At 32.7% G+C, this 17,977-nt stretch overlaps 1 protein-coding gene across 1 annotated transcript in view; it reads left to right on the top strand.

The window, feature by feature from the left end:
• LRP1B (LDL receptor related protein 1B) overlaps positions 1–17,977 on the top strand; it is a 1,457,254-nt gene that overhangs the window by 909,750 nt on the left and 529,527 nt on the right. Inside the window, exon 32 of the mRNA XM_063085362.1 lies at positions 2,909–3,058. Coding sequence (XP_062941432.1) covers positions 2,909–3,058 — 150 coding nt within the window. The remainder of the gene's footprint in view (positions 1–2,908; positions 3,059–17,977) is intronic.

Raw genomic sequence — 17,977 nt, 5'->3', positions numbered from 1 at the left:
ACTATTCATCTGAAAATATTCAATCTTAAAATTGATATAAAAATCTAAGCCATACTAAGTAGACATATTGAATCATTGCCCTTTCTCCCTGTATTTGTTATGGTATCTGGGTATAAGTAATACATTAAAAAATTCTGTTGTGAGAATAACTCAACTCTCTAGGCCTCAAAGACAAATCGTAATTTTCATAGTAAAATTAACTAGCTAATTTATTTATCCATTCAATGCTTATAATTTTCTTCTCTGTTCTAGGCATCAGGCTAGGTACTGAAGATAACAAGCTATGACACAGCCCCTTTCCTCTAGGCACTCACAGTCTAGAAGCAAAGATGTTGAGTAATATAGACTCTGGTGAACTCTGACTCAAACTCTGTAACTTCCCTTCTCTGTTTAATAACTGCTTTATGCAACATAAGTTAGAGTAGAGAAGCTGCAGGGTGTTAGGTATATGACATTCTGCATTCTGACATTGTGGGTTAATTTGGAGGTAGGCACATTCAGTATAAATAAATGTACCCCCCTTCTAAAAAAGGAATTGAGGAAACTTAAATAAATCCATTCCTTAAGAAAGGCCAGATAAGAATATTGATTTTAAAAATCCAGGTGAAGAAAATAATAGATTAATCTGTCGAAATCAGGGGTAAAGTTAGTAGTATAAATGCAATTTCTTTACAACTGCTAGAGATGGGTCACAAATCTGGCTCTTCAGTTTCTTTGCAGCCAAAGCAAGGAGAGAAATATGATCTATTAAAATTTTATATTTTTCACATATAGCTTTTTTTGGCACTGAGCCCTGAAAGAAATTTCTCCCATGGGTCCCTGGATAAAGAGGTCACTGTGTGATGTACTACTGTCAGACACTATATGCTAGGAAGGAAAACAGTGGGTTTCCCAAGGCTGCTTTTCATAGCATCTTTCGTTCAAACCAAGGACATAATGCCAGAGCTCAATTCAGGAAGAATATCAAAATCACAGCATCCTAAAAATACAGATAGCTCTCTGATAGTTGGGCTTGATTGAGAGAAAAAATATAGAATACCTAGAGGGATGGATAAACTACATATTTTGAACAGAATTCTCCATAAATGTATTTGGTAATTCAACTCATAAATTTGGCAACAGAAATTTTGGAGTTATATTTTATGCCATAAATCTGCAGCAAAGATATTCTTCATTGCTGATTAAAAATGGAATTATATGCTTTAGACAGACAACTGAGAAGAAGGTACAATATGGCACTTCAAAATTAAGTGATCTAAGCTGGACTTTATATTAGAAAAGACCCATGGAAGTGGCTTAGGTGGCTGCAGAATTAACCAAACTTCCTCTCATACAAAATTGAATGGGGGCTGGCCCGTTAGCTCAGTTGGTTAGAGTGCAGTGTTATAGCACCAAGGCCTAGGGTTTGGACCTCCATGCTGGCCAGCCACCAAACAAACAAAAAAACAAACAAAAATTCAATGGTGAATGACTTTCACCCTGAAAATAATACACCATAAAATATGTTTATATTTAATTGTTTTCCCATAGTAATTAAAGTCAATCACCTACTCCTGTCATCAAATCTGAAAACTGCATTTCTGCAATGTGTAACTATATGCATTGTGATTTTTCTGTTGAACTTTCCAAACTTTGATTAATGAAACATACCAATAAGTCTGGAAATAGCTGATATATTACACAGACTTGTTGAATTATTTCTCCTTGTTTAAAACTGGAGGCAGTGCCACTCTGTCCTGGAACTCTGTGTAGTTGAGGATTAGTTAGATTATGTTTGACTCCCTCTCAATGCACTTGACTTCATGTGATTCTGTCAAATCATCTGCCCACTCTTTCCTTCTTCCTTCCTTCCACTCTTCCTTCTTTTCTTTCATCTTAATTTTTTTTTCCTTTTTTTTTTTAAGGAAAGAGATTGTATGTATGTTTTTTCACTTCATTTTCTCAGGGAGATCCTAGGAACAGTTTGTTGCATTTATGCCTGAGTACATGTCCACATCTGCTTTTCCATGAATAGTTATGGGTCACAGAAAGCCAATGTAGAGCCTTGGAGTTATTATTATAACGTGGACCCAATCTTGCTGAACATGCCAGTAATTAAGTAGGTGTGTACTGGGAACCCTTAGAATCCAAAAAGCATGTCCTGAGAACTTTAAAAATTGTCCAATATATAAAATTGTCCATAAAATACAATAAAGCTTAACCTAACCTCCAGCGACACACTGTGCCAGGTAGAGATTAGGGTCTTAGGCCATTGTCTTCATTCACTTATTTACTGAATGGTTGATCTCTCCATGCCAGCCTCCAAATGAGCCCCATTTGTTTCCGTGCTTTGGTGAAATTACTAATTGTTGAAAATCTTCTATCTTTGGATTTACTTGAAAAGACATGAAGTCACCAATTGAAATCTATAACTGCCTAAAGTAAATTTTACTGAAAAATGAAGGAGGAATTGTAAATTTTATCACAGAAATTAGTATCCCAAATCAGTCATTATAAATTAAAACTTCCTGAGGCAAAGTGGTATAATGAAGAGGCCGGCACTCGATTTGTAAATAGAGATTTTCTTAAAATATCTGAAGCATCCACCTACTAGCTGTAAACACAAATTTCTTTACTCCGCTAGGCACTGTTGTCCTTATCTTTAAAATGGAACAGTCACTCCTCTCAATGACACTTGGTTATTTTGGTAATCAAATAATCAACACAGACAACTGTTAAGTGCCTGTAAAAGCATGTTTTTCAGTCAGTTAAAACACTTTATGTGTATTTCCCTATTAGTCAGATCTTATTTTTAAAGACAAAAATATGAGTTTCCAACTTATTTCTCCCCCTCAAATTCAATGGTGCTAGGTAAATATTACAATTTAAGTGGCTACCATTATGTTTAAGTTGTATAATTTAATTACAGGTCTATCGATAGACTATGTGGAAAACAAGCTTTATTGGATCAGTTCGGGAAATGGAACCATAAATAGATGCAACCTGGATGGCAGTAATTTTGAAGTAATAGAGTCAATGAAAGAAGAATTAACAAAAGCTACAGCCCTAACCATCATGGGTAAGTGCAGTGATTCTATAGCTAGGATGCTTCATATTGATTGGGGGTTGATTAATTATGACCAGTTAAAAGCTTAGGAAAGTTACTGCTCCATTAACACCAGGAGCACATTCAAATTGCACATCTCTGTGAGGTTTATTTATTTATTTTTTCTTTTAACTTTAGCAAACAGACTTGTAAGATTATCTAGATCAGAGACATAGTGCTGTTAGCAATCCTAACTTTAATTTATTGATTCTTGGCTTACTCTGACTTGCATTATTTTATGATATTTTCTGGGTTCTATTACCGCAGTGCTCTAAAGTATAAGGGCCTTGTGTATCTGTCACAATAAAGTCAAACCTGGTTTATCTCTCCTAAATGACAGCTTGATCCACATAGAAAATTTAAGAGGCAAGGCAACAGGGTCCGTTTGATCAATGACTGAAATTATTCCACCCCCCCAAACAATTATTTTCCATATTTAGGAATAATAGAGATTTTATTAATTTGATTCTTATTTTCATTCCTTTTCTTCCGTCTTCTGGAAAAGAAAGTTTCTAGGCAAGTAAAACAATTAGGAAGCTAAGAAGGAGGTGTGACTTTCCATAGAACAAATAATCAACCTCTACTGTATTTAGATTAGCAGCTATTTTTTGAAGTTTAAGCCTTAATTTAAAAAGATAGTTTAAATTTTAAAAAGTATGTATGAGTGGATACCGTAAAGAAATGTTCTTTGGTGAAGATGGCTGCACTTTTACTTAGTAAATGGCTTAGTGAGTGGCTTGCTCTAAGCTGAAGTTGATGGTAGGTCAGCAGTGTGAGGATTAGATATTCTCCATAGAATCTCAGTACAGGAAATCAGAAAAATGATTTAATATTTGCAATTCTGAATATTGTGATATAGTCAGGATAACTTTTCAAAAGTAATACTATTTATGGAAAGTCAATTTAAATATATTTTTAGAGGTTTATTTGTACAGATAATAAATTAGGTCTTTTAATTCTATATTCTACAATCTTTCAGACTTTTCACCATTTCCCAGATTTAATGTGAGGGTTTTTTTCTTTTTTTTCTTTTTTTTTGTAATGAATGTTAATAAATGTGTAAGTTTATAAGTAAACCATTTTTAATTGAGAAAGATTTGAAAATTTATTCTTTAGACAAAAAGTGTTGTTTTGTTGATGAAAATAGTTTTATTATACTTGGACATTACACATCGCACATCGAACCAATGAGCAAAGTACGTCTATCAGAGGACATTTTTAAAAATACATCTTTGTAAAGGAAAATAGCTAGTTAATTCTTTCTCTGATGAGGCAAAGACAGAGCTGACTAAGAGATGCAGAGTGTGGACTCTGCTGAGGCAGGCAGCTCAAGTGATCCTAACCTCTGGTAAACCACCATTCTACTCTACTTCTATGTGATCAACTTTATTAGCTTCCACATATTAAAGTGAGAACATGTGGTATTGCTCTTTCTGTTCCTGGCTTGTTTCACTTAACCTAATGTCCTTCAAGCTCATCCATGTTGCCCTGAGTGACAGGATTTCATTCTTTTTTATGGCTGAATAGTATTTCATTATATATATATATATACACAGCACATTTTCTTTATCCATTCATCTGTTGATGAACATTTAGGTTGATTCCATATCTTGGCTATTGTGTTGCAATAAACATAAGAGTACAAATATCTCTTTGCTATATGGATTTCCCTTCCTTTGGATGTGTAAAGTGGGATTGTTGAGTCATATTCTAGTTTTAATTTTAATTTTTGGGGTCAAATATTTTTCATAATGGCTTTGCTAATTTACATTCCCATGAACAGTATATGAATTCCCTTTTTTCTGCATCCTTGTCAGCATTTATATTTTGTCTTTTTTGATAATAACCATTCTAACTGGAGTGAGGTAATATCTCATTGAGGTTTTGATTTGCATTTCCTTGATGATTAGTGATGTTGAACATTTTTTCATATACCTGTTGGTCATTTGTATGTTTTCTTTAGAGAAATACCTATTTAGCTCATGGATCAATCCATTTTTTGATCGAATTATTTGGTTTTTTGTTGAGTTTCTTGCATATTCTGGCTATTCATCCCTTTTCAAATGCATAGCTTGCAAATATTTTCTCCCATTCTGTAGGTTTTCTCTTCACTCTGTTGATTGCTTTTTTTTTTCCTCTGCAGAAGTTTTAAAGTTTGATATAATCCCATTTGTCTATTTTTGCTTTTGTTGCCTGTATTTCTGAGGTCTTCTTCATAAAGTCTTTGCCCAGACCAATGTCCTGAAACATTTCCCCTATGTTTTCTTCTAGTAGGTTCATAGTTTCAGGTCTTACATTTAAGTCTTTAATCCATTTTGAGTTGATTTTTGTATATGATAAGAGGAAAAAAAGGTGTTTTGTTATCTTTGATTTCCAATTAGATCAAAAATACCAGAATGAAAGAAAATAAGGTTCAAATATTACAAATTAATAAATAAGACACAATGAGTTTCCCTCTCTTTTGTGGGGGGGGAGAGAAAGAGAAAAGGAGATTGTTTTAACCAATCATCGAGTCCTAAGATGATCTCTATTTCAAGTTTTGTAGTTGCGAAATGCAGGTATGAGATATATCTGCTATATCACAAGGTTGTGAGAATCACTTGGAGATGTATATATGAATGCACTTTTTAGAAAGTAGAGCTCTACACAAATGTCAGAATTGGAATCTGATGCCACTTAGTTTGATCCTTAGAGCACTCTCTAATTTTACCTAATTGGTATTTCCAGAAATCTGACATAATACTGCATTAGATGTTTTAGCAGCTTTATTTTGCTGCAAATTTTTCCTAAATTGCTCTCTCCTCCTGCCATCACTTTTGCTAATACATTTTTTTCTAAATTATTTCTTAGAATTAGTGTTTTTTAAAAATAGTTTTTCTCCAGATAAGGAATTTAAACTTGTAAGGAAAAAAAAAAACTTGTTTTTAAAATTCTCCAATTTTCTTTTTAGCCTTTGGGCAATTCCTATGCTGTTTGTGTAGCATTATGTTGACATTCTTCTCATCGTGCGTGTCTAGAAGTTTTTTATATATATATAAAGGGTTGTACCTGACAAGTAGGTTATTTTAGAGTAGGAATTTATTCACACTTGTTCTATAGGGCCTAATGGTAATTAAAGAAATATTATTTTATATTACTCAGTCTTGCCAAATTAACAAGAAAATTTTGTTTTATGTGTATTTGTACATACATTAAATCATCTGAAGAAACATAAGCAGAGTTTAAATTCTGGAAGTGGTTGAGTAAACTGCAACAATCCCTAAGTCACCACCCACATTATGTTTTCAAAAACTGAATTTCAAAGTACTTTATAAAATCAACCTACATTAGCAAACAATATAACTAAGGAACCTAATACATTAGAGAAAATGTGTTAAAAATCTGTCATAACATGAACAGAACTCAATCCTATGATTAAAAGTCTCAAAAAATGGAGCAGGTACCACATTTTAGCAAAAATAAAGTCACTTTTGTTCACTGATAAAATGGAAGAAGAAAAGTTTGAGTGAAATCTTAAGGTCTCTATTGAGTTAAAGCTGTGAATCTGATATGACATGAGCTCTGCCTGGGAACCTGATCTTGCATAAATTAAAATTCTTTTAACAAGTGAATGACTATGCATGTATATTCCTCCCTGCCACCATAATTTAATTAACCCTGAAAAATAAAAAATAAATATAACAAAACCTATTAATGTCTCTACTGGCAATGCAATAACTAAATATATCAAGGTTCGTCTAGCAGTTCAGGAGTTTAATATTTAGGGGACATCATCAAAGAGAAGTAGGGGAGGAATTCTCCTTTACAAAGTTTCCTGGCTTGACTCTGAACTTACCCTTATGCTCAGGCTTCCCCTCCTTCTTTCAGAACTTATACTCTTTCTCTTTGAGAATGGAAAAAAGGGTGATGACCTGCTTCTTGCTGAAGCTGAATATTATAGTCATATTTAAAAAGGCAATAAAAAATAAAACAGTGGAACCCCACTACTATCCAGGGGATTACTGATGATAGCAGTCACAAATGTTTAAAAAGAAGTTTGCCTACAGTGATACTGAAATTGCACATCTAGACAACAAGGAAATAATTGTGTTATGAAGTGGCTAATATGTATAAGTGAATGCCAGTTCCCCAGATAGATTACATAGGCAATGGCTAATAAGTAATTGAAAGTTTTTGTTTCCCTAGAATTCAAGAATGGTTTTTCTAAAACTGAGTTAAAAAATCTCTTTGGACACTTTTCACAAATTTTTTAACCTCAAGGACTATAAATTGTAACCACTTGGGGTTCCCATTTTTACTTAGAATAGTGTACACAAAATTAATTGAGAAGAGCTTTGAAACTTTAAAATTACATGAAGCAGAAGGTATCTTGGCAATGTCCAGATTAAAATAAAGCAATCATTTGATGATTCAGCCAAGTCCAAGATCCCAAGACCAAGACTGTAGGTTTCACAAACCTGTTGATATTTCTTCTTTCAAGAAGTAGAGCTTTACTTTCCTTCCATTGAGTGTGGGCTGGACCCAGTGACTCGTTTTCAATGAATAAAAGAAGGCAAAAGTGATGATGTGTGACTTTGGAGCCAAGGTCATAAAAGGCATGAGACTTCTGTCTTGCCCTCACTCTTGGATCACTCACTTTGGGCAAAGCTAGCTGACAAGTTATGAGGACACCCAAGCAACCCAATGGACAAGTGCACACAGCGGGGAACCAGATTTCCAGCCAACAGCCATGTAAGTGAAGCATCTTGAAAGCAGAACCTCTAGCCCCAGTCAAGATTTCAGATGACTACAGCACAAATCAACAGCTTTAAAGCAACCTCAAGAGAGACTGTAAACCAGAACCACCTACATAGCTGCTCCCAGATTCCTGACGCACAGAAACCATGTGAGACAATAGTGTTCATGGTTTTAAGATGCTAAATTTTGGGGTAATTTGCTATACAGCAATAGATAAATAATTCTTATGTTAACTCCATCCATAGAGCATTCATTCATATATGAACAGATTTACAAATTGAAATACGTAACAGAGTCAGGCAGGTTATGAATGAGTAAAGTGTGTCAGAGGTAATAAAACCAAACAGCTCCAACATGATGGTAAGTAGAAACTTAGCCTAAGATTCAGTGTTTGGACTCACTTGGGAGTAGCAGAAAATATGACAAACTGGAGAAAGCTAATCAGGTAGAACACTTCTCAGATTCACTTATTTTTGTCATGAAAAGATTTAACCATTTGTGCCAGATCTTTTAGTTTTCAAGAAAAGCAAGAAATCCAGACTTTTAAAATTTCACAATTTTAAATGTTAGTAATTATTATTATTATTATTATTTTTTAAAGAAAAAATACCATGCAGGCTAACATACTGTTTAGGCTAACTGTGAAGGCTAACCTTATACAAGCCAAGTAAGCAAGCAAGCAAGCAAACAAAAAACCACCATATAATCCTCTGTTGTTGGTTAAGTCCAGAGGGCACCAGTTGTCACCTCAGATTTGGTCATTATTTATGCTGCTGACACTGAGTTTTTGAGAGAAGAGGTTGGAGTTAAAGCAGCCAACACCCAGCTATACCATTAGAGGGGACTTAAGTAGGAAAAAAAAAAGTCACCTGGTAGTGCTGGCACAAATTACAGAGGAGAATGTGCCCCTCTTGTACAGGACAGGATATATGATTTCTCACCAAGGTTTTGTGGTGGTGTGTTGCTTTGCCTCCCACAGATTTGTTACCCTTCTTCCTCTGGGTGACAGAATTGCAAAGGATTACTTGAAGCCCATCTCTTTTGAGCAGTGAGAAGCCCCGAAGAGGTTAATCTCCCAGAACCCTCAAGAGAGAGGCATTCCTTCCATTTGGGAAATTGACCCCAAATTGGGGTCCTCTTCCCACATTTATTCTTCAGACCAGGAAGTTACAGGATGAGAACATAGGTGGGGTTTTTGCTAAGTATAGTTTAACAAGTTTAACAATAGAAGCTGGTATCATTCAGTAAAACAAGCAAGGTGACATTCCATAATGCAATTTGCAAGAAGTTAAGTCATCTGCCAACAAAAGCTTGATCTTAGCAAACATTCTCTCTCCTTACTGAAATTTCCCAGTATCTTTACATATCAATCAGTAAGCTGTCTGTCCTTTGAGCCAGCAACCTTGCTGTGCTCCAATTCTTTATCTTACAACAGAGACTAGCCTGGGGAAAGTTTCCTGTCTTTTGCAAGGTTAACATTTTATATGCACTTTTAAGAAGTTAAGCTAAACCTGAAATTACAAGAAACTAGACCTTATACAATATATTTGCTTTATAAATATTGGTATACTCCACAGAGGTGTTTGACAAGATCTTGTATTCTGTCTGAGGTATAGAAAGGTAAAGAACATACTAATGTAAAGTGTGCATTTTATTTGATTTAAACTCTTGAAAAGGGAATGTAATTACTAGATGTAGAGCTTGCATCCCTAACTGCAATGAAGATCAAATGCCACTCATTCATTCATTCAGCAAATATTTATTAGTGCCTATTGTATGCCAGGCACTGACATACATGGTGGCAAGAATCCTGACTTCATTAAGTTTGCATAGTAGCATAGATGACAGACAATAAAGAAGTTGAGTAAAATATATAATATGATAATTAGGTGTTAAGGAAGAAAAAAAAAAAAAAGAAGAGCAGAGAAAAGAGATAAGGAAGTCTATAGGGTGGGGAAGAAATGTTAAATTGAGTGGCCAAGGAAGGGTTTACTAAGATAGTGACTTTTTTTTTTTTTTAGATAGTACCTTCTGAGTAAAGTTATGAAGAGACAGTGAGGGAAGATATAAGGAACGCCATGGAAACTAATAAGAACTTCTTTGTTTACTTGTTTATTTTACTGTTTTCACGTTACTTTTAAATTCTTTGTTTCCAAAAATACAAAAAATAATTTAATTATATTGAAACAAAATCTTCCCTGATGTTCTGACAATTTGCCAGGTTAGACATCTTTTAAGTTTACCATGATTCAAATAGGGTATTGTCTACCATTCACCTATTCTCCAGTGAGTCAGGGAATTTACTTGGTCATATGTGATTTACACATTATAATGAATTGAATGTCCCCCAAATTCATTGAAGCTTGAATGTGTCCCCCAAGTTTTATGTATTAGAAACTTGACCTCCCCGTGACTGTTGGGAGGATGGGAAATCCTATGATGGTAATTAAAAGGTGGAGCCTTGAAGAGATGATTAGATTGTAAGACCATGCCCAAGTAAACTGATTAAAAATGGTGCCCAGGGGCGTGGTTCTGAGGACTTTAAAAGCAGAGCGCATGAGAGGCTCCACCATTTTTGCAATGTGATACTCTGCTGTCACTGTCACCACTACCAAGACCCTCATCAGATGTGTTCCCTGGACTTCAGACTTCCCAGCCTCAGAAGATGTGAGCAATAGATTTTGTTTTATTTATAAATTACCCAGTTCTGTGTAGTTTGTTATAAGCAACAGAAATGGACCAATATAGACGGTGTATACAATAACTTTTTGATGAGAACTCTTAACATATTTCAAGTTATTAGATAAAGCTAATCAGCCTATAACTTTCAACATCAAATTCTTCCTCATTTTGAAAGATGATCTTGTCAGTTTTCTACTCCCAGCTGTCAGAGCTAGCAAATATAAAAGCTTCTGCTTTCCCATATAATAGCTAGTAGCTCTAAAACTGTATCTACCAACTTTTCTTAGATATTTTTTCTCAGTATGTATTCAGGAAATATTTTTTTAGGACTTATAAAATACTAATGATACTCTAAAGCATTTTCCTGCATGATTTTCAAATGGTTTGTGCTGTAAAATAGTATGTGATATGTGATAAAATAGCTATGTGACATTTAACTATTGATTAGCTAGTTTTCAATCATAGGGCTTTTTTGTTTGTTTTTTATTCACTCTCTCCTCACAACTTCTGACATTTTCCTGGTTATTAATGCCTGCAGCAAACAATGTGGTAAACTCAAATTCTGTTCAATTTTAAGTACCTTTGTGATAAGGAGGAGGGAGAGGAGGAGCTTAAAACCATTGACTGAAAACTGAAATTAGGGTTTGTGGGTTATTTATAGATTTTATTTAACATACTATTTCTTTTCTCTCTCAGCATATGCAGTTTGAGAGCAAGCTGCATGTATTGTATTTACACTAAAGAGAAAGAAAAATCAATTCATGAAGCTGAGAGAAATTAACATAAAGCAAATTTTCTGACAGAAATAGGCTTATAGTATTTGGAGAAAATTAAGATGAAATTCAGAAATGGCAGGATGCTGACTTATGTGTATTTTGTACTTTTAGGGTGGGGCATGGAAGACCTGGTGCAGGTGAATCAAAGATTTAAAGTAGAAGTGAGAGTATGGATATTATTTAAGCAAACCTGAAAAAGTCTGTACGTCTATATAGAAAACCCTTGGCATTTGGGAATGTAATGTTCAGCATATCATTTAATCACAGGTGATCTTGATGTCCATTACAATGTGTCATGTTGTTAGGCCAAGGGTTTGAGTCCTGGGCACTACAAGTGCTGTGAGCTTGAATTTGACCCTCCACCCCACACTCACATCTTATGAGCTATTTATTCATTGTTCTCTGCTACTCTATTGGATATACAGTTACTCTCATTTAGATTCCATTGTGTATCTCCTTTTTATTGTTGTTATTTTATGGTGCTATGTGATCTTTGGAAATTATATTTACCATGATATTCATATATAAGGATTCCAAAGTTATCATGACATATTCTTTTTGAGTGTCAAGGGATATACATTTATTTATTTATATTTATATATTTATATGTCTTAGTTCAGGCTGCCGTAACAAAGTACCATAGACTGGGTGGCTTATGAAAACAACAAAAATTTATTTCTCACAGTTCTGGAGGCTGGGAGTCTGAGATCAGAGTGCCAACATGGTCATGTTCTGGTGATGGTCCTCTTTTGGTTGCAGATTACCAACTTCCTATACCTTCACATGGCAAAGAGAGAGAGAGAGAGTAAGAAATTGGCTTCTGTTGATTTGGTTTTGCTCACAACATTTGTCTTAAATCAATATTAACAAAATAAGAAATAGAGAGAGAACTCTCTGGGGTCCCTTTTAAAGGGCACTAATCCCACTCATGAAGGCTCCACCTCATAACCCAAAGTCCCCAGCCCCTAATACCATCATATTGGGGGTTAGGATTCCAACACACTCATATATGTATCCTTATCTGTTTATCTATCTCATTATCTATCATTAAAGTTAGCATCTTTATCAATTAAAAAAGTGTACTTTAGGTTCCTACTATTCACTAACCAGGTATGAGATCTGGGACTTAATTTCTATTTTTAAACTCTAGGTCTTAATTTCTATTCTATAAATATACGAGCCTTGGAGCTGGCCAGTTAGCTCAGTTGGTTAGAATGTGGTGCTGATAAGACTGAGGTCAAGGATTTGGATCCCCATACTGCAAGCTGCCAAAAGAAAAAAAAAAAAAAAGAAAGAAAGAAAGAAAGAAAAGAAAAAGAAAGAACATTGACTATATGAACTACAAAATTTTAACCTTGCATGATTTTTTTTCACGAATGGATTGATCCAGGGTACAGGGAATAGTTTTAAATATACCATTACATAGGCTGAAGCAATACAAAAGAGACAGTAAAAATTATGAATAAAAATAAAGTTTATGTGTGAAGTTATGATAATCAGAGTTTGTATTAGTCTGTTTTATAAGTTAGGCAAAATTATTTAATTTTGGCATTTAGTTAAGAATTTTGTGGGTGTTTACAACATAGAATTGCTTAAGTTACTTGTCTTAGAATAGGTTTGTGCTTTCTATAAATATCTAAGAAGCTATCTGCAGCATCCAGCTAATCTTAGAATCACTTGAAATCGGCTAACATCTCTACAAACTAAAAGAAACTTTGAGTCATAGGCAAAGGCAAAAAAAAAAAAAAAAAAAGTCTTTACAAAATTTTCATGAATACTTCAGGTCTGTCAGCTGAATTTTTTCTGTGTTATCAATCACAACTTAGGTATATTATATTTTTAATCTGTTTTAAGTAGCAATTTGCCAGAATTAGGCTTAATAAGGAAGTATTAGAAAAAGATTGAATTTTGGCTACTATGAAGATCAGTTGAGTAGAGGACAAAAACATGTTCTATGTGTTTTCATTCTCTTGCCAGAAACAGACTCAGTCTTCTGATGAGTAAAAAGGTGGCTTCTGTTGATTTGGTTATGCATACAATATTTGTCTTAAATCAATGGTAACAAAATAAGCTAATTATTTTCTCTATAGGGAGCCCTTGAAAGCTTTAACAAATGTAATCCTTAAGGACATTTGTTCATATTTTCTGTGGGTTCCCCTCATAAACTTGAAGTCATCATAAGTAGCTGCTATGGAGATTCACAGCACATGGATAGCATAGACCTTACTTTCCCCCTCTATGGAACTTTTACGAGGCTTAAAAAAATATTTGATGTTTCATGTGGTTTCACTGCTGCCATTAAAGTAATCTGCTGAAAAAGAATATATAGTTAACTCTTGCATATAATATGTTAACAATAAGCTGAAAGTAGTAACCTACAATAACTACTTAAAAGTAAAGCTCATAGCTTTCATGTGTATGAAATTCTTAATGATGATAAAATTAGTCTTGCTCCATGTGTTTCACTTTATTTTCTATTTATTATATTCAGTGTTATTATTAATGATTATGCATTTCAATAAGAATAAAAATTTCTAGTAAATATGATTATTTCAAGCTGTTATAGTTCATGTTTGTAGAAATAGTAAACCATAAAATCACTCGAGTGGAGAAAATAATTATAGTTAGAACAAACTTAACTTTGAAGAAATCCTAGCTTTTTGTTTTATTTTCAGATGTTCTAAAATTAAAAGCTTGAATGATTCATATGTTTATGGAATTGTATTATACCAGTTAAAATTATCCAGATTTAGAAAAATTGTTAACTTATTTTTAAAAATTGACTGTTTGGGGGAGAATTATCTCTAGATTTCAGTTTTCTGAGATCATGTGCATATGAAATATTACTCAATAGAAAACATTCATTTAACATGGAACATAATGGTTGAGAATACTTCATTTAATTAAGTCTTTAAAACAAATTAGAAAAATAGTCCCAGTTGCTGCCTGTCTCAGAGATTGGACAATATTAATTTTCTTAGATATATGATTGATTATTCATGCAATTATATTAGGTATTCGTATAATTATTTATAATATTTGTGCCTGACTGAGTTATATAAGTATGTTCTACTTAAGAAAATACAAATAATGAAAAGCTTAACAAATAAAATACCATTTTAAAAGATTCAAATGGTATCCAGTTTACTGAAAAATTGTTTACAACAACTTTTCAGCAAAAGATTCAGTGATTTAATTGTTACACCGTTATTGCTCTTTTATCTGTAATTTGATAAATAAAATCTAGTTTATTTTAAATGCACTATAATTATGCTATGTATTTTAGAGGATTCTGCTTTCAAATCATATGAGTACTTTTTAAAAATAGATAAGTTACTTTGTAGTGCACACGAGCAATGTCACTTAGTTCAAGGAACTTCAAATACATCAGCCTAAATTTTCTAAGCCATCAGTCTTCTAATTGCCATAACACTATTCATTAAAGTAACAGTAATATATGAAGTACATCCAGGCAATTTGCCCAGCACTAAGTACAGTATATAGTTGTCTTCTCTAAGTACTCAAACCACCATTAATGAAAAGTAATAGCCCATCAAAATTTGCATTAAAAGTGCTATGAGAAATCTCCAAAGGACTATATGTGATACTCTTCGAGCAATTTTTGTCAGCTTAAATGCTGTATTCCAATATGTTGCTCTTCTTAATGCTAATTACCTAGCAGAATGGATAAATACAACAATTGCAAAGTACATCATAGTACTATTTTTGTAACTAGATTATGATTGGTGATCAGAGAATGTTCTCATTAACATAAATGGAACAATTAAATCATCTCAGTTTCATCATACTTAAAGGCATTAAATAGCATTACATTGCTAAATGTTAACTTTATCTGAAGTTATTTTCAGAAAAAAATTACATCGTTCGGTGTTTATAGTATAAAAAAAGAACAAATTCGAAAATGTATAATTTTTATTTTGAGTAGGGAGGTAATTGTTACATATTTCCCCATGTCTCCACTTTAAACAGTAGTAAAATGTTCAGAGTGAAAGTGGCATGGAATGTTTTAGATTTGTAACAGATTTTTGAGATAACATAATTACAACAGTATTTTAATTAGAGATTGAGAATTAATCAAAAGAATCAAAGAGATTGTTCCAGAAGTCTGCTCATATACTGTAGGTATTATCTCAGGTTGAAATGTAACCAATATCTTAGAATCATGTTATGATCTGGTGAGTATTATTCATTTAAACTGAAGCTAAACAATCAGACCTGAGCCCTTCTCACTTGACAATTTTATTCAACCCAAGCCAGACTTAGCTAGATAGCATCTAATCACAGGATTTTCTGGGGCTACGTACAAGTATACTTAGATTTAGATATATTTTAAAAGTAATTTGTGCCTGAATACAAATATGTTTAAATTTCTTTTTTCTCCCTTTTCATGGTTAGTATTAGCATAATCTCGTATACTGTATGAAGAATATTAAACATTACAAAGTTGAAATAAATGTCTGTGCCAATTTAATTCTAATTATGCTGTTCCATATTTAAACTATAGCAAATTAAGAAATATTTTGAGTAGTATAGAAAAAAAGATGAGAACATAATTATGTGTACCTTTTAAAAATGCTATCTTTTTAGTTTTTTAAATTGTAGGCGTAATTTTTCTACATAGTTTTCAATATAGATATTTCCAACATGGAAAGGCCACAGATGAGATTATTTTGTGCTGAATTGACTCCCAATGAAATTATGTATAGGAGGAAAAAAGATTCTGTTATCTTACAGTAGAGATAAGAGCATTATCTAAAGAGGTGTGAGAAATTGAGAAGGACAGGTAGGTGACCCAGAAACCTTTACAAGAAGACTCTTTAGTTAGTGTAATAGTGAGACAAATAATACTGTGGCATGATGAGTACGGCTAAGATTAAAATTTGGAAGAATTTTTTCTTTTAAAGGATGGATTTGACCTCAGCATCTTCAGTATTGCCTTTAATGTAAAGTATTGAAGACTTTTTTTTTCATAAAACTATTTCTTATATTTCCACTAGACGAACAATAGAGTACATAAAAGCTGCATAGTAATAGAAAGTAGCCATAACAAATACTAAGGGAGTAAAATTTTAACATTACTCAACCATATTCTATTCTTGGAAAATTTATCTGGACAGTCCCTTTGAAACATATGTTTTTCTTTTTTGAAATAGCTAATATGCCTCCCAACCATTTTCATGCAAATTAAATCTAGGCATTTCATGTATTTTTTTTCTCATAATATTTTGCTATTCAAACACTTTGTAGGAAATTATGAATTTGAAAAATCTACCAACATTGGAGAGTACTTGGTATATAATGACAAAAATCACATCTGCAGATCATCTACATTTTTATCTTTTTTATCTTTTAAAAGTTTTTCTATCAATAACATGGCTATTTTCCTTTAAATCTCAAATATGAGGAGAACTGCATGTTCTGGCAAATTCAGAGTTATATTTCTTATTCAGGAACATTATATCATGATTTATTTCTCATATACTAAGTCCATATCTAGTGATTTCCAGATATGAAAATGAGGGTCCAAGGAAGTGATAACATAATGATATTCTTACAGAGTTTCTTTATAAAGGGTGCATGCATTTTGGTTCATTTTATAATTTACATTTAAAATATAACTATTGGTGGAATAAACTATAAGATAAAAACTTATAGGATGATGCTCACTTTACAAACAACAGTTTTGTTTTTATTTTCTGATTCAAGAGTTTGTTCCAGCTGGCAGATATCTCATCCAATTCAACTGAAAATATTGAGTTTCAAGGACAAAATATTTTGATAATTGATTATTTAAATAGGCAACTTTTCCCCATGAAATATGCTATAGTGTGGAGATTTTACATGTTTTCATTTTCAAGTGAATAAATATATCAAATTATTTGTGAAAGACAGGGACTTGGAAAGTGGGATCACTAAAGATCATTTATTTATACTTTAACCTTTTTTTAGGAACATGTTTATATTTACCCCTCTCATATATTTCTAGTCAGTAAATTTTACAGCATTAATTATTTGGCAGTGTCGAAACTGGGTAATAACTACAACAATGATGTTTATCTTTTAATAATAAGGACAGAACAGTAGATTATCCAAAGTAGAACAGCCATTTGAAGCAATTTTTTAAAAATTTTGAAACCTTAGAGTATATAGTGTGTTCAAACCAGAATGAAATGCTAGTCTGTGGATTCTTATTTAATATTCAAAAAATTGCTCAAGAAGCGCACTATAAAAAAAACTTAGATTAATTGAAATCAAAGTTGAAGTTACATAATATTAATTCTAACACAGTAAATTGTAAAAAATAATCAGTAAAATACTAACGTTTAAATATATTAGGAATTTTTGTTGTAGAATTGTTGTTTAAAGCTTATTTAGAAAGGTTAAAATTTATGGCATTTTTAAGAAATATGAATAAACTTCCTTTCATTTTAAGTTTACTATAAACATTGCTTTTCAGGTCAGTACACATATCATTTACAATATCATTTTAATGTTTACATAGTATTCTACTGTATGTGTATATGATAGCTTATTTAAATAATCACCTACATATAAATATTTATTTTCCTTTTTTTTTGGAAACTGTAGATATTGTGATTACTAGGTATTTGCAGAGCTTGGATGCAGTTTTAGATATAGCATTTCTAGGTCAAATGATTTAAGAATTTTTAACGCT

The sequence above is a fragment of the Cynocephalus volans genome, chromosome 1 (assembly GCF_027409185.1).
Source record: "Cynocephalus volans isolate mCynVol1 chromosome 1, mCynVol1.pri, whole genome shotgun sequence".
In the NCBI taxonomy this organism is placed as follows: domain Eukaryota; kingdom Metazoa; phylum Chordata; class Mammalia; order Dermoptera; family Cynocephalidae; genus Cynocephalus; species Cynocephalus volans.
This window is presented reverse-complemented; position numbering and strand designations above follow the sequence as displayed.